Source organism: Ictalurus punctatus, chromosome 29, assembly GCF_001660625.3.
Source record: "Ictalurus punctatus breed USDA103 chromosome 29, Coco_2.0, whole genome shotgun sequence".
NCBI lineage: Eukaryota > Metazoa > Chordata > Actinopteri > Siluriformes > Ictaluridae > Ictalurus > Ictalurus punctatus.
In genome coordinates, this window is record NC_030444.2 from 12,861,955 (window position 1) to 12,880,051 (window position 18,097).

The following is an 18,097-nucleotide window of genomic DNA, read 5'->3' on the forward strand; positions in this document are numbered from 1 at the left end:
AAATGAACATATCTGATGGATAGAAAAAAAATCAAATAAAACCTGTTTGCCTGTCTCTTTTATCAATAGACATTTTTCTTGTGACTGTAGTCTTTTCTGTCACCATTTTAGGTGTTTCATTTCCCCTTAACAGTTCATGTTAGGATGTCTGGGAAGTACTGGCAAAGAATTGTGGCCCCAGAAAAAAAAAAAAAAAAGGCAGGCTGGTAGCACAGTCTTGTGCATGGTACATACAAGCATCCCATCACAATGTGTGAACCAAGCAACTGTCTGACTTCAGCGGGAGTTATTTTAAACTGTACTTCATTTTCTAAAGCTCGTATGCTAGTTTGACCACTGACCAGACCTCAGAAATCATAATCAAAATACTGCTCAAAGTAGTTTTGAGGTGTCCATTTTTTCTCGTTTTATTTGGTATGTACCATATGTCCAAGTATGTTGGAACATCAAAAGGCTTGAATGCTGCATGCTCGAGAAGGGGTCTTGACCTCTTACTTAGCCTAGGATTCTTAATATTAACTTGAAGATTATCTATAAAAATGAGAAATATTTTAAATGACCTTTTCCTGTTCTTCTCCTGAGCTGTCCTCAGAATCATTGGAATCCCGGTCACTTTCCCCATCAGCTTCCTGACAGCATTTATCCTCGCTACCCTGAACACCGCAGTCAATCTCTTCTAGTAACTTTAGGACATCTTCTACCATCATTCCTAGCAAGATACATAGCGAGATATTTCATTAAACAAAATCTACAAATATCTTTCTTAAAAACATGGGTGATTAAGCTCGTTTTAAGACACAGATTTCACTGACTTGCATGCTAATCAAAGCATCATTTCACATAAGATAAGATAATACTTTATTAATCTCCAGCTGGAGAAATTAGGGTACATATTTAATACCTTCATTCAAAATGAGAAGATAATTGAACATGAATCTTTCACTCAAAATAAATGTATGTAAGAAAAATAAAGCCCTCTTTTTCACCCTCTTCCATTTCTACATTTTTTTAAAGAGAAAAAAAAACTATAATCTAAACCTCTTGTGTTTTCCTACCCTGAACTTTGAGGATGCACAAGGACATGTACATTTCCCTTTATTTCCATGGTTTTTGGTTTTGTTCAAATTAGGAGTCTGAATAAAACAGTGTCTTAGCAAACGTCAAAATGGAAATGAGTTTGTCATCTGATTTTCACCATCCCAATGTCAACAAATTCAATTTGAGGACTGGTTTGCATTGAGCATTTCTTTTTTATAAAGGCACAGCGGCCTTTAAAGCCGTTTAGAAAAGTGAAGACTAGAGGCAGTCTCCAGGAGATAAACATACAGAGCTACTGAAGAAATAACAGTTTTCACGTTCTTACACTGCAGGTATGCTTTGATGTCACATTTTTCCCTTTATAGTTAACATTGCTTGACTGGTTTAATGTTTTTTCTCTCATTTTGCCTGTTGTACTAATATATTGATAATAATATGCCGGAAAACAACATGTATTCTGTTGTATGGTTGCAGTGTTATATTGATTTGATGGTATACCTTAGTTTCAACAGTGTGGATTACTTTTTAGATCTAAAATAAAACCTAAATATCTAGGTTTAGGGTTAACCCTAGCCCTAAACCTAACCTAAATGTCTTGTTAAATTTCACACTCATCCATCATGAAGACTTTCCTATGGCAGAATATATATATATATATATATATATATATATATATATATATATATATATATATATATATATATATATATATATATATATAATGTTACAGAATAACAGAATGTTATACAATAAATAGTATATAGAATTTTAAATAATCGGCATGTCTCCTTATTGTAAGCTTCAGCTTCTATTATAACTATTATACTTTTTTTAAATAAGATTTTTTATCTGTTTATTATTAGACTGCTGTGGGGTGCCCACTAAACAAAGTCCCTGAATTCCAGAATGAGCTGTTACTATAGAAACAATAATGTATTAAGGTCAAGTTCAAGTGGGCATTATTGTCGTTCCTCGTTATTGCTTGTATACATTGGAAAGAAATGTTGTTTCTCCAGGACTGTGGTGCAACACAGAGCTGTGTCTAGCAGTGTAAAAGCAATAAATGTAGGCAGAAAAGAAGCTCCAGTTGTGCCAGTACCTTCTGCCAGTATGTTCACTGGGTTGTTGTAAGAGATGTTGATGGTGGGTTGAGAGACCCTAATGGTCTTTTCAGCTGTTCTCACAATTCGCTGTAGGGTCTTGAGATCCAAAACTGCCCAGTTCCTGTACCAAACAGTGACACAGCTTGACAGGATGCTCTCTATTGGCCCTCTGTAGAAGGTGGTAAGGATGAGATGTTGGCTGTCTTTAACCTCCATAGGAAGTGGAGATGTTGCTGGGCCTTCTTGGCTAAGCAGGTGATAAGAGATAGTTTGATATCGCTACACCATTCTGCGAGATGACCATAACCGGCCGCTCAAAGCATTTCATGATGATTGGTGGCTATCTTGAAGTACAGAGCAACAACTACTTGACTCAGGGAGATGTTAAAGATGTTGACATTTAAAAGCTAAAGGCTGCCAACAGGTGATACTGAAATGTACTGAAGAAACATCACATCTTCACATTCATTGCTTAATTAGTTAGGACGGATGGTTCTCGCACTCTGTGATTTGTCTTTAAATCTGTTTTGCCTGGCAGGATGAAAAGCATCAGGAAAATTATGCATTCTGAAATGTAACATTCTTTTCAAAATTCAAAGAAAATGGTATGTCTAGTGAAGGCTCATAACAACACCCTGAATAAGTCAGTTTAGACATATAGTGGCAGCTTCTTAAAATGAAGAACTGAACCTTGGAGGACATTTCATGTGTTCTTCGGTTGGACTGTGAGTTTATCCTTCTGAACACAGAGAACTATCATGATGCATATCTCAACTCATTTTTGGTCATTTGGACAATTATTGTTTGTCTGATTCGTCACCAAATTCATCCCAGTGTGATCAGTATGCTCATGTTAAGCACTATCTTTATAAAAATGTGCACGTGTTCGAGCAAAATTTCGCCTTTGATCCTTTTGAATTTTGTCTTTATTTACTGTGTTCATTGTTTTAGTACATCCGTGGAACTCATCCATCATGAAGCTGAATCATTTTCTTCTGCTGTGTCTCACTGGTAAGAGCACAATCATTCACTTTTGCGTCCATGCTTTTTTCAACAATTAATTGGCTTATTTTTTAGCTCACTGAAAAAAAAACAGATTATGAAGAGTCATTTGAGAGAATTTTAAACAGTGCTTTGGATTATGAACCATTTGTTTCCTTCTCCATACTCTTCTCTTCCATCAAGTTAATTTTGCACCAGAACTGGGCAAGATTTGTTTCATAGGTTTTTTTCTTTGTTTGTTTTTAAGAAAAGTCTAATCTGGCCTCTCTTAGGGGCATTAGCAGGACTGTTAATCACCTGAGTCTGGGTCCAGATTCTTCTCCAGCAAAAACCTTTTTAAAACTTACTACTAAATAGACTGTTTCCATGCATTATTTTCTTGCATGTGAGCACTAACTGCTTTAAAAATGTGAAAACTGACAAAAAGTTGGATTTAACATAAAATTGCAGTAGATGAGATCACTGTTTACAGGACTACCACACTCATAAACTATAAAACTTATTGGCTATCTAACACGAGACTAGGCTAGTTTGTATTGCTAGCCAAGGGGAGGTACAACTTGTGTCAGTTTAGCTGGATACAGTGCCATGCAAAGTACGTTAGCTGTCCTTAGGCTCTGCTCATATCATGTTCATGTAACTTGGAAGAATATAGCCATTTACACACCTTCTTTTCCTGCCTCAGCATGAGAGGATTTTAGTGTTTCAGTTTCAACTCCTTAAAGAAAAACATTAACGTATATCCATTAAAAAATTGTATGTGTTCAATACTTATTTCCCCCATTGTACATATGGATGCGATTATCAGATGTGCACATATTTTTGCCCATGTACTTTGATCATTACATCATCAAGGAAATCTCAACTGTCCATTGTTTTTTAAATTTTAACATCAAATTTAACAGGTTTTGTCTCAATCACCCTGCAAGATGACCGCCATCAATATTATTTGATCAAAAGACTTGCAACATGGTCAGATGCGCAAAGTTATTGCAAGAGCAATTATGACAACTTAGCTACAGTGCAAACTAACAATGACTGGGAAAGGTTCAATATTGAGGCAGAAAGAAAAGGTCTGCCAGCAACTGGCTGGATCGGACTGTACAACAGAGTCAACAGCTGGTATTTGAACTATAAAGGCCAAGCAATGAATCTCAGTGAAACATTTTGGGCTCCTGGACAGCCTGATAATGCTGGTGGGAATCAAGCCTGTGTTGCAATAAACGCAAGTGGATACTGGCTCGATTATTACTGCGGTGATCAGAAACCCTTCATATGTTACGATGGTAAGCTAACATCTAGATTTTGATTTACTTCATTAGTATCTAAATCCAATCGTCTTTGTTTATTTTTACCTATGTTTCATCCTAATTAAAAGAAGGTTACATATATAGCTGTGGTTCCACACCTAAGTAGAGGTCAGGCCATGGTGGGTTTTTGTGAAACCAGTGGAGTATTCCCATGTTCTTGTGTTCCTTGTGAGACATCTCATGATCTATAAAATCTCACGCTTATCCTGGGTGACCTAGATGGACTAGTGGTCCACTTAGTTGTAGAGCCACAATACATAACCAGCTGTTCTACCATCTTCTGTTCTCGGCAGCCTGGACAGTTTCTGTGCATTTTCGCTGCATGTTATCACTATTTGCTGATTAGATTGCTGAATTCTGTGCTGAAGTCTTGCTGAGGGGATGAGTGTAACCAATGTCATGAAATAGCCAGTATGGCATGCTGCTTGAGCTTTCATAAATTCATGTTGTCTTTCACTTCAGTCAGTTATTTGTAATTTTACTATTTCACAGCTATCCAAGATGGGCTTGTTGCTGTCAATTTTACCAGGCACTGGTCGGGAAGTCGTCAGTACTGCCAAACACATCACAAAGATATTGCCAGCCCATTAAATGAAACACAGAACAATGAGTTACAGCAGTTGGCGATGCTCCAGGGCACTTCTTGGATTGGCGTACATAGGTCGACTTGGGCATGGTCGGACTCAACTACACCGACAACTCTCCGGTGGGCGCCTGGCTTTCCAAATAATGTTGATCACAATGACAACTGTGCTTCAGCTAATAACAGCCTGATAGTGGATAGACAATGCAACAGCAAATTCTATTTCTTCTGCCACACAAGTGAGTTTTTTGGTTTTTAGTTACTGTTACATGTCCTTTGTGACAGCCATAAAGCATCAGGTCTAAAATCGCCCACAAAAAAAGGAATGAATAATCCTACATTTGTCTTTTTTGCTGTCCACTGTGTCTTCTACAGAGTATATACACAAAACTCAAACACTGAAACTGAAGATTAAAGGAGACAAGAGTGTGTTTGATCCTGCTGTTCAGTCAGCCATTTTACAGCAGGTAAGTCACTCAAAGTTTTAAACTGTTACTAGATTAAAAACAAAGTACTTTTTTTGATAAATCAGTTTAACACCAGGCTAAAAAAGCCTATGGTGAAATTAAAAGTCAAGAACATGCTTAACTGATTTTTTTTAAAGGCTCTAGCTTAATGGTATCAGAATAGGACAATTTTCCCCAAACAGACTGAAACCGGTACAAGGTTAAAACAGTTTTCTCTTTGAAATATAACAGGAAACTATTCCTTAGTCCTCAGAAATATCCAGAGGACACACTATAAATTAGAATTACTGTGGTTAAAGATATAATACAACCCCAATTCTGTGTAAAATGTAAATAAAAACAGAATGCAATAATTTGGAAATCTCATAAACCCGTATGTTATTCACAGTAGAACATAGAAAACATATCAAATGTTTAAACTGAGGAAATGTACCATTTTAAGAAAAAAATAAGGTCATTTTGAATTTCATGGCCATAACACGTCTCAAAAAAGTTGGGAGGGAAGCAACAAAAGACTGGAATAGTAAGTGTTTTTTTCTTAAAATAGTACATTTCCTCAGTTTAAAGATTTGATATGTTTTCCATGTTGTGGTATGTCTGTAAGACAAGCTAGTTCCTGCTGTCACTTACATTACAGCAGCTATAAACAGTTGTTCCCTCACCAGTGTCACTTTTTTCCCCAAACTTTTTTTTTAATTAGGAAAAATAGCAGCTTTTCATGTTATCAATAAACCATAAACTCCTCTGTCCTGAAGACTTTCCTGTGGTAGAAAACTGACTAACTGTTACGGATCATTGACAGTGGAGCCTCCTTCCATATACGCTAAATAAACTTCTCCTTACAGAAATTTTATCCGTTTATTATTAAGCTTAGATTACATAGATTGTCTGCTATACAAGTCCCTGTGAATTAGTTGTTACCATAGAAATGATAATGTATTACAAGTAGGGCATTAACATAAACATGCTATTTGAATTACACTTGAAACTACTGTGTGTGGGGGGGGGGGGGGACTATTCACCCCCTTCTGACTGATTCAACAGCTCTGCTATAAATGAAAATAACAGAGGTTGTATTATTTAGCAATCCTGATTAAAAATATTTAAAATCCTGATTCTGTTCTTCAGATCACACTGAAGCTGAATGACCATGGCCTATCGAGGGAAACACGAGTGGCCTGGAAGGTGCAACAAGATGGAAGCATCTTTTACAAGAATGATGACTTGTAAACAAAACTCTCACATACTTCTCAGTCTATCGCTTTAAAATTCTGTGTCAAGATCTGTTGTGGGACATTTTCGTGTAAGGGGCCCATAAATTAAATTCAATTTTAATGAAATTTTATTTGCATAGACATTTTGACAACAGACCAAAATCGAGAAGTAGATTAATACTTAGGTCTACGATCATGTTAAGATGAACAGACTCATAAAGGAACCATATAAAACACAGCAACACAACTACAATATACGTACTACAAAAATTACATTGTTAGGGCCAAGCATTCAGAGTTCAAGCCATGAATGTTTTGAAGCTTGCTCTGGATGTTTTCATCAGAACTTTAGTTGGGGATTTACTTCATATCAATGGTAATTAAGTGTCAGACTGGAAAAGAGTTGCTGTTCCTCAATTGATAGTCATCTTGAATGCATATGAACAAGGGCATTCAAATTAAAAGGACACAAAGTGCAAAATATTGATATTTGTTTTACTAGATCTATATATATATCTATATCTACATCTATATATATCTATATTTATATCTATATCTATAGTCATGGCCAAAAGTTTGCAATCACTATATATTTGTTCATGAAAGTTCAGTTGCTCTTTTGACTGTGGCGACAACAGTGGACTTGCACGTTCAGTTTTTTTTTTGGAAATTTCCCTACTAGACATCTGCTGTTTGTGCAAAATGAAGATTTGTGCACGCTTCTCTGACGACAATTCCTTTCCTCGAACCATGATCAAATCTGCAAACAAGAAAGCGATAACAGAGAGTCATTAAAAGCAGTATTCAGCGTGCACGTGCAGTACCCACATCAATGTTTGTCAATTATCGCTGATTACAACAAAATTACAACAGCATATCAAATTGCAAGATCAGTAAAACAAAAAGAAATCACAAGAGACCAACTCACCTTGCAAGCTTTGTTACAGCGAAAAACTATAAATTATTATTTTAAAAAACACAACTTCACACTATCACGCAATATTTGGTGAAAGAAGCACAAACGGACACAAAATAGCCCAATAGCTAGCCCAAACAGAGCGAAACCTAATTAACTGTGAAAAATTGCATGAAATTGTTGGTGATTGCAAACTTTTGGCCATGACTGTGTGTGTGTGTGTATATATATATATATATATATATATATATATATATATATATATATATATATATATATATATATATATATTCTCTTGATAGATAGGTTCATTCTGTATAATGGTTTGGGGGGTTTTCCACAATGGATGCCAAGGAAGCATGTGTTAGCCTTGATCATCTTCAGTTAGTGGGAATTGGCAGGTGAAGAAACTGGGAGAGAAAAATGAGGCGAAAATTCACAGAAAAAATAAAGGGTTGGGAATATATTTTGATTCCAATTAGAATTAACCAACTGTTTACATCGGCTCCCCCATTACCCTAAAAACAGAAGGTAAAGTGACTTATGTCATGTAATTACTCAGTTATCAAGTTGCCTATTAATCTTTTTCATTTCTATCAACTTGTTTGTTCTGGACTCTATACTATGTTTATTCTATATAACATGCTTACGTGGAATAATGTAGAAATTATTGGGGGGGGGGGATTACAGGCATCTGCATTGTAAAAGATCTTTAAAATACTTTCATATGTGTATATTCATACATACACAGTAATTTCCTAGAAATTTATAGAATAAAGAAGATGGTACTGTAGTTATTGCAAACTTTTACTGCTAATAAAATCTCATATGCAATGTTGTGACGTTTTTAATAAATGAGAAAATCATTTTCATATTTTTCATCTTAAACTGGGTGCAGTGTAGACATTAGTCTTAGGTAATGAATGAAAAATGTAAACCTTGTGTGATTTTCTTTATTTGATTCAAACTATGCATTCACTTTTTAATGTATTTGCAATAAACATACTTCTGCCATTAATTATTTGACCGATGGAAGATGGAAGAATAAAATATATTGTGACTGTAAATTTTGCTGTCTATGTTTGTTTCTGAATGTTTAAAATGATGGCTGTTTTGAGCACATGTATCACACAGGCCTACAGTTACTCACTTACTGCTCCATTTATCTCAGACAACAATACGTTGAAATATTTGTTTATTGAAATACCATTCATTATATGAAAGATTAAACTTGATAAAAATGCACTGGATGATATCTGTCTTTCTGTTTTTCTTTTACATTCCTGTTAAATTCCTTTTACTTTATACAGAACTCGCATAAATGTGCACACCCTTTTATAATTTGCAATGTGTCAGTGTTCAGAATCAACCAATGACATTCAAAGTCCTCTTAAATATTAATTAGTATACACCTGCCATCAATTAAAGTGACTGATTAACTGATTAAATTAAAGAGGGCTGTGCACAGGAGATGCCAAGCCAAACTGACAGAGTTGGAATGTTTTTGCAAGGAAGAATGACAAAATATTGCTAAGTCAAGACGTGCTAAACTGATGAAAAGATGAAATGCTGTGATAGAATCTAAAGGTGCTTCAACTAAGTATAGGGTGTGGACACTTATGCTTATGCAACCAGGATATTGTGTGTAAAAAAATAAAATTAAATTAAAATATATATATATATATATATATATATATATAAATTTTATATATATATATATATATATATATATATATATATATATATATATATATATATATATATATATATATATATATAAGAAGAAAAAAAAATAATAAAATGATTCTTATTTTTCACTTTAATTTATAGGGTAAAGTTTCATAATAAAGTTACAAACGGTTCTGACGCGATATATCTTTGATTTTTTTGACAACAAAATCCCGCCATTTTAAAAGGGGTGTGTAGACTTTTTATATCCAGTGTGTGTGTGTGTGTGTGTGTCATATATACACACAGTGCCCTCCACTAATATGCCAATATTAGCATATTATATACCCTTGGTAAATATAAGCAAAGTGAAAATTTGTCTTGCCTGTTTAACCTTTTGAAAAAATTCACGAAAATACTCTGCTCTCATGGATATCAAACAATTGCAAACAAAACACAGGCTTATCCAAAAAAAAAAAAAAAACTTTGTTAAATATAGGTGTCCAACAATTATTGGCACCCTTTTAGTCAATATTTTGTGCTACCTTCATTTGCCAAGATAACAGCTTTGAGTCTTCTCCTATAAGGCCTGATAACGTTGGAGAATACATGGTAATGGATATTGTCAGATCAGGTCAGAGGCAGGAGAATTATATAGCAATGTGTACAAGTCTTCCTTTTATATTTAATGTGTCCTTTATGTCTTGTGAATTGAGGTCTTACTCTCTGTCACCACTAGAGGCTAGAGGTTCCATTGCTGGTACTGCATCACTGGTTTGCTGTCATTTACATCAAACAGCGCATGTTTTCATAAGAGCAGGATTTCCTCAGCCTCGACAATTAACCTGTTAATTAGAAGATATACGTGAAAAACAAAGAAATTATACCCCATCCAGGGTGTCCCCTGCCTTATGCCCCATGCCTCCTGGGATAGTCTCCAGGCTCCCAGCGACCCAGTAAGGATAAGCAGTACAGAAAATGGATGGATGGACGGACAAGTAAATTATAGCAACATATAGCCAACAGATAATTTACAGATTTAAACATCATTTGAAAAGTGATCATTTAAGTAAACTTTTTAAAATAACGAAGAATATTCATATTTTAAGGTTCTTTGATCCCCTTTGCAAGGCATATTTTTTTAAATTCCAGACTTACCCTAGGGAATTTTCCATGTAATTCCTGTTCTCATTACATCAAATGCAAATCTTTTACACATCCGAACACTTCCAAAATTTATCAAACTAAGCAATTGATTACTTGTAAAACGATGGCTTTCAGCACCTGGATGTCCATCACGTGTATGTGCAGGTCGAGCATTTATATCAACAAAGTCACCTGTGACCTGGTTGACGTGTGCCTTTTGCCCCGATACTAAAGGCACGTTCACCCCGGAAACGACCTCTTGGCAATCTTCTTGCGTATCTTCTGAGTGACTGCCAAGCTCTGGCGACAACAGTGTGTCACTGGCAGTGAAGTGAGAAGGTCCACCTCTGCCCTGCTATGCCCGTGCCAGATCGCTTGCACTACTTCGGGGTGCAGCTTCCATTCGCCAGGGTGGAGGCTATGCCAGCCAAAGGGAACCCCCTGGGTAAAATATGCTCTTCTCCTCTATGGGCGTAGGCACGCTAGGCCACTGGCAGTGATTCTGACCAGCTTGTGCCTGTGTTGAGTGGGATGCAAGCCGAGGTCGTTCAGCCAGATCTGGAGAGGCCGTAATGACAGAAGGCCCAAAGGGACCCCCGATGAGACTGCTGTGAGAATACCTACCCTGCTTTGAGGACCAGAGCCCTGCATCTTCTGAAGTGACTGAAGAGCTGGAGGATGTTGTTGACTCGCCGTTGAGAGGGGGTAGCCTTCATCAACCGTGAGTCCAACTGGATGCCAATAAACAGTCTTCGCTGACTGGGCATCAGAGAGCTCCTTCCATAATTCACTGTAAGCCCTAGCTTGGTAACATCAGAGTCCAGCAATGCTGAATCTCTGAGGGCATCTACCCTTGACTGGGAACAGATCAACCAGCGATATGGTGCCGTTAAGAGCGGACACACTCAAACTGTGGCCAATAATTAAGTTCAGGAATTAAATCATGGGGACCAAAGAGTCACCCGTTTCAATCAACCTCAATCAGGGGTGTTGTGTAGCCTGTCCTACCACAACAAGTCAATTATGAGTATTAAAGAATAACAATAATGGGGAATGATCCCTTTACAATAACTATGCACTATGGTCCAATATGGAGCAGTTAAGAGCAAACACGCTCACACTATAGCCAATAAGTCAATTCACGGACTAAATCGTGGGGATGAAAAACAATTCAATGAAGCCCAAACGGGTTGTGGTGCCTACCGGCAGCGCGCTTTCAAAAAATGAAACAACCAAAATCGTGGGGAATAACTCCACGATAAGTATAAACAGAAATTTACGGGAGGGGATTACAACCCGACTTCAATTATTTAGCGTTATATCCGCGTTAAAGCGAGAAACACAAACTGAAAATTAACTGTAAACTGCTGATTGCCGAATTAGAGCGTGACCACTCCTAAACGGCGTTGATAGCAGAGTCACTTACCTTTCGCTTCGGGTTACAAGACTACCAGCAGTGTCTGCACTCCTGAAACCTGCTTACCAATGCGAGAAGATACAAGAGGTCCTTTCCGGGGTGAACGTGCCTTTAGTACCAGGGCAAAAGGCACACGTCACCCAGGTCACAGGTGACTTTGCTGATATAAACACTCGACCTGCACGTACACGTGATGGACATCCAGGTGCTGAAAGCACTGCCTCTGGCGGTCAGTAGAAATGAAATAGAACTACATTTGTCATACGTACGTCACTGTGTGTCAAATGTATAATAATGTGCCCATGCTCTTTGTTATGTGTTGGCAAAGCCAAACGTGTACTATGTATGAGAATTATAGAAGATATGAGTTCCATCAGGAGACGAAACCACACATCTCCTTTTTTTGACATTTTGAATTTGCTAAGCATTCTTCTTCAGATTTAAAGTTCCTGGGCTTTGATAGGATACTTCCTCACAGCAGAGGGGGGAGGGGGGGAGTCGAGACAAGAAACAATTACAAAAAGAGAGGCCTTTTGGATTTTGGAGCTATATTATTTAACCCCTAATGGCATGAATGAAGAGATGGATCTTTCATGTTTTCTTTGACTTCATTCTATAACTATGTGGTGCAGTTTTTTGCATTTATTTATAATAAATAATAATAATTTTATAGACCTCCATGGTCTGGATTTGCATGCAGACAGCATCTGCCTTGCAATTTTTATGGAAATAGAATATCCATACTTCTTTCCAAAACATTTTCTTGAATTTCTGTAATTCTATAACCTTGACTTCAGTCAGTTTTCCTTGTCTTAAGAAAGAGACGTATGCAAATGCATGTATGCAATCACCACTAGAGAGTTGTGTGCTGTTGTTAGTCTTCCTCCACAACCTTCGACCAAAGGACACATGCAAATATCAAGCTTTCCTACTTCACCTTCCTAACGCTGGCATGGTGGACTGGCTAGAAATTATTTGCTAAAGTTTGATGCTATAATGGCTGAGCTCTGCTTTAGGTTTGAAACTGACATGTTTTTTTCTTCTTTCTTCCATATTTTCCATTTGTGTGGTATACCATTATTTTACATACATTCACATATCCTGTATTATCCTTCTTTGCATTTCCAATTATTATGATATTGGTGTGTATTTTACTTGTGTGGCAATTAATTGAAAGGAAATCAAGCTTTTCCATTAGATTATGAGTAAATTATTACTGTTTCCCACCTTGATGATGTAACATTAGCCATTGAACTGATGCACCATTTAAATAAAATTATCTGAGACTTAAAAAAAAATGCTAAAGAGCCTCTCCTTACAGAAAACTTCACAATATAACAATCAGACCTGTTTTTCAAATCTGTGCAGTACAAGTTCTGTCATTCTTACTATAGAAAGATAACGTATTTGAACCGGCGTATTAATACAAACCTCGCAGCCTGAACTACACTAAACCTGACCAATCAGAATCTAGCATTCAATAGTAGTGGAAAATATTATAGTAAAGTGTAAAATGGTTATCACTGGCAAAATTATTTACAACATAGTGTCACAGTATTACAGCACAGAATATTGTTAAAAATGGTGCAGAATTATTTCCAAATCTCACCTGTTTTTTAGTCTGGTGTCAGACAGCAAACAGCAGACATCTGTGGTGTTCAACTTTCCCATCAAGGGAAAACAGACTGCGGGTCCGGACTGTCTGAAATGGTATACGTCTCTTCTAAAAACTGGAGTGGTGTCATTTTCATCCTGCAGTGAGATGTTTACGGTGGCTGAAGCGCTCATTTTTATATCGTTGTCTTGAGCTGTGGCACGAATGTGACCTCACTAAGAGATGTGAATAAAACTCAATTTTTCGATAAATCCATTTACATTAGACCTTGGCAGCTACTGGGTTACAGATATAACCATGATCATTTCAGAAAACACAAGTGACTTCTGAATCTGGTTTAGGAAAGGGAACCTGCAAAACACGCCTTCGGGCACGAACTTCAGCCATTAGAAAATCTCTGGAAATCTCTGGAAATCTAACCCTTTCCATATGTTAACAGATATGCTACTTCAATAGCTGTAGTTGACTAGCTAAGCTTTATGAAAGAACTATTTGCCTTAATCATCCATCCATCTATCCATCTTCTATACCGCAAATCCTTTTCAGGGTCACGGAGAACCTGGAGCCTATTCCAGGAAGCATCAGGCACAAGGCGAGGTACACCCTGGACAGGGTGCCAATCCATCGCAGGGCACACAATCACACACACACTCACACACCCATTCATACACTACGGACACTTTGGACACGCCAATCAGCCTACCATGCATGTCTTTGGACTGGGGGAGAAAACCGGAGTACCCGGAGGAACCCCCCGCAGCACGGGGAGAACACGCAAACTCTGCACACACAGGGCCACGGTGGGAATCGCCTTAATCATTTTGTTTTTTATTATTTATCTTAAAGGTCACACAGATAACTGCAGTATATTGCTACAGCAGGCATAGAAATAATTCAACAATAAAGTAAACCATCTCTCGCTGCTTTTCTCTTCTGAGCTTTGAGGATGTACATGGACATATTCATTTCCCTTCATTTCCATGCCTTTTGGTTTTGTTCAAATAAGAAGACTCTGGTCAGAAGACCTAGGAAAGGTCGAAATGAAAATCAGTCTGTTGTATGCTGAAGATCGTCCCTATTCCAAGGTCAACAGGCTGTCAAGAACAGCCCCAGTTTGCATATGACATTTGTTATAGTAAAGGCTCAGAAGCCAGTTAAACTTTGTACAACCCCAAGTCCAAAAAAGTTGGGACGCAGTGCAAAATGTAAATAAAAGCAGAATGCAATGATTCAATGATTTGAAAATCTCATAAACCCATATGTTGTTCACAGTAGAATATAGAAAATATATCAAATGTGGAAATGTACGATTTTAAGAAAAATTTTGATAATTTTGAATTTGATGGCCGCAACATGTGTCAAAAAAACTTGGGACGAGGGCAACAAAAGGCTGGAAAGGTAAGTGCTACTAAAAATAAACAGCTGGAGTTTAATTGGCAACTGGCCAGTAACATAAAAAGAGTATCTTAGTGAGGCAGAGTCTTTCAAAATTACCTTAATATTTTCTTTAAATGGTACATTTACTCAATTTTAACATTTGATATGTTTTCTATGTTCTTCTGTGAATAACATATGGGTTTATGGCTTTTACATTTTACACAGCATCCCAACTTTTTTGAAATTGGGGTTGTAGAAAGGTAAACTGTCAGCAGGAAATAAATGTCCTAAATAAAAATAAAAAAAAAAGTAAGTGAGTGGGTTAAAGTGTGTTATTTTAATTAATTGGCCGAGTTTGCTCCGCACCACTGAGTGTTTAAGCTCTTGCCTCAGTGAAAATGGTTTTACACAATAAATGGCCTTACAGAAAATCTCTTTCTATATGTTACCAGTTATGCTACTTCAACAGGCATAGTTTTGCATACACAGATGAGCCAAAATATTATGGCTACTTGCAGATGAAGGGAATAACTTGTGCATGTCACAGTCTGAGATACATTAGGCGGTAAGCCAACAGTCGCTTGTGCAACCTGAGCAACTTTGACAAGAGCCAAATCGTTATGGCCAGAAGATAGAGTCGGAGTGATATCTGAAATGGCAAGGCTTGTGGGGTGCAGTGGTGAGTATCTACCAACACTGGTCTAAGGATGGATAAGAATGGATAAACCATGAATCACCTGTCCAAGTTCAAGAGCACCTACAATGTGCACGCAAGTGTTGGAATTGGACCATGGAGCAATGGAAGAAAGTCACCTGGTCTGATGAGTCCTGGATTCTTTTACATCATATGCACAGCAAGGAACAGTATCTCACAAAAGTGAGTACACTCCTCCCATTTTTGTAAATATTTGATTATACCTTTTCATGTGACAACACTGAAGAAATGACACTTTGCTACAATGTAAAGTAGTGAGTGTACAGCTTGTGTAACAGTGTAAATTTGCTGTCCCTTCAAAATAACTCAACACACAGCCATTAATGTCTAAACCGCTGGCAACAAAAGTGAATAGACCCCTAAGTGAAATTGTCCAAATTGGGCCCAAAGTGTCAATATTTTGTGTGGCCACCATTATTTTCCAGCACTGCCTTAACCCTCTTTGGCATAGAGTTCACCAGAGCTTCACAGGTTGCCACTGGAGTCCTCTTACACTCCTCCAAGACGACATCACGGATGTCGACTCCACCTTCTGTTTGAGGATGCCCCACAGATGCTCAATAGGGTTTAGGTCTGGAGACATGCTTGGCCAGTCCATCACCTTCACCCTCAGCTTCTTTACCTAGGCAGTGGTCGTCTTGGAGGTGTGTTTGGGGTCGTTATCATGCTGGAATACTGCCCTGCGGCCCAATCTCCGAAGGGAGGGGATCATGCTCTGCTTCAGCATGTCACAGTACATGTTGGCATTCACGGCTCCCTCAATGAACTGTAGCTCCCCAGTGCTGGCAGCACTCACGCAGCCCCAGACCATGACACTCTCACCACCATGCTTGACTGTAGGCAAGACACACTTGTCTTTGTACTCCTCACCTGGTTGCCGCCACACACGCTTGACACCATCTGAACCAAATAAGTTTATCTTGGTCTCATCAGACCACAGGACATGGTTCCAGTAATCCATGTCCTTAGTCTGTTTGTCTTCAGCAAACTGTTTGCGGGCTTTCTTGTGCATCATCTTTAGAAGAGGCTTCCTTTTGGGACGACAGCCATGCAGACCAATTTGATGCAGCGTGCGGCATATGGTCTGAGCACTGACAGGCTGGCCCCCCACCCCTTCAACCTCTGCAGCAATGCTGGCAGCACTCATACGTCTATTTCCCGAAGACAACCTCTGGATATGACGTTGAGCACGTGCACTCAACTTCTTTGGTCGACCATGGCGAGGCCTGTTCTGAGTGGAACCTGTCCTGTTAAACTGCTGTATGGTCTTGGCCACCGTGCTGCAGCTCAGTGTCAGGGTCTTGGCAATCTTCTTATAGCCTAGGCCATCTTTATGTAGAGCAACAATTCTTTTTTTTCAGATCCTCAGAGAGTTCTTTGCCCTGAGGTGCCATGTTGAACTTCCAGTGACCAGTATGAGGGAGTGTGAGAGCGATGACCCCAAATTTAACACACCTGCTCCCCATTCACACCTGAGACCTTGTAACACTAACAAGTCACATGACACCGGGGAGGAAAAATGGCTAATTGGGCCCAATTTGGACATTTCCACTTTGGGGTGTACTCACTTTTGTTGCCACGGTTTAGACATTAATGGCTGTGTGTTGAGTTATTTTGAGGGGACAGCAAATTTACACTGTTACACAAGCTGTACACTCACTACTTTACATTGTAGCAAAGTGTCATTTCTTCAGTGTTGTCACATGAAAAGATATAACCAAATATTTACGAAAATGTGAGGGGTGTACTCACTTTTGTGAGATACTGTACATGTGCACTGTTTACCTGGGGAAGAGCAGACACGAGGACGCCCTTTGGGAAGAAGACAAGGCTTTGGAGGGAGTGTGATGCCCTAGGCAATGTCCTGTGGGAGACCCTGGATTTGGGCATTCATGTGGATGCCCCTTTGATACATGCCACCTACGTAAACATTGTTGTAGACCAGGTACACTCCCTAATGGCAATGGTATTCCCTGACAGCAGTGGTCTCTTTCAGCAGGACAATGCTGCCTGCCACACGGCACACACTGTACGAGAATGGTTTGAGGAACATGACAAAGATGTTCAGGGTGTTGCCCTGGTCTCAAAATTCCCCAGATGTCAATCCAGTCAAGCATCTGTGGGATGTCCTGGAACAAGTCGTCAGATCCACAGTGGCTCCACCTCAGCTTACAGGATTTAAAGGATCTGCTGTTAATGTTTTTATGCTAGACACCAGGCGCACCTTCAGAGGTCTTGTAGGGTCCATGCCTTGGCAGGTCAGAGCTATTTTGCTGGCACACAGAGGACCAGGAGCATATTAGGCAGGTGGTCATAATGTTACATTAGTGTGTATATAACATATACAATTAAACCTTATAATTTAGGGCAAATTTATCACTCTTCAGTGATCTCGTTTCACACTATTAACTAAAAGTTCTGTTCACACCCAGTGCATTAACCATAAAGTCTTGAAACTCTCCATTTAAGCAAACTACACCGCAAACATCACACAATCTGTCCAGTTAAACCTTTCCACACCGCAAG

The 18,097-nt window shown here is 38.4% G+C and overlaps 1 protein-coding gene across 1 annotated transcript; it reads left to right on the forward strand.

Annotated features, from left to right (window-relative positions):
• Nucleotides 1-1,206: 1,206 nt before the first annotated feature.
• On the forward strand, nucleotides 1,207-7,041 carry LOC108260641 (macrophage mannose receptor 1-like). The gene is made up of 6 exons (XM_017461060.3): nucleotides 1,207-1,370; nucleotides 3,093-3,152; nucleotides 4,049-4,429; nucleotides 4,946-5,275; nucleotides 5,412-5,503; nucleotides 6,632-7,041. The coding sequence occupies exons 2-6, from the start codon at nucleotides 3,116-3,118 to the stop codon at nucleotides 6,731-6,733; spliced, it is 942 nt and encodes a 313-aa protein (XP_017316549.1). The 5' UTR covers nucleotides 1,207-1,370; nucleotides 3,093-3,115; the 3' UTR covers nucleotides 6,734-7,041.
• The last annotated feature ends 11,056 nt before the right edge of the window (nucleotides 7,042-18,097 follow it).

Bases quoted from the DNA above. Each gene is read 5' to 3' on its own strand.
- LOC108260641 (XM_017461060.3), top strand. From the start codon at position 3,116: ATGAAGCTGAATCATTTTCTTCTGCTGTGTCTCACTG. The intron at 3,153-4,048 runs GTAAGAGCACAA...CAAATTTAACAG, and splicing joins TCTTCTGCTGTGTCTCACTG to GTTTTGTCTCAATCACCCTG. The intron at 5,276-5,411 runs GTGAGTTTTTTG...TGTCTTCTACAG, and splicing joins CTATTTCTTCTGCCACACAA to AGTATATACACAAAACTCAA.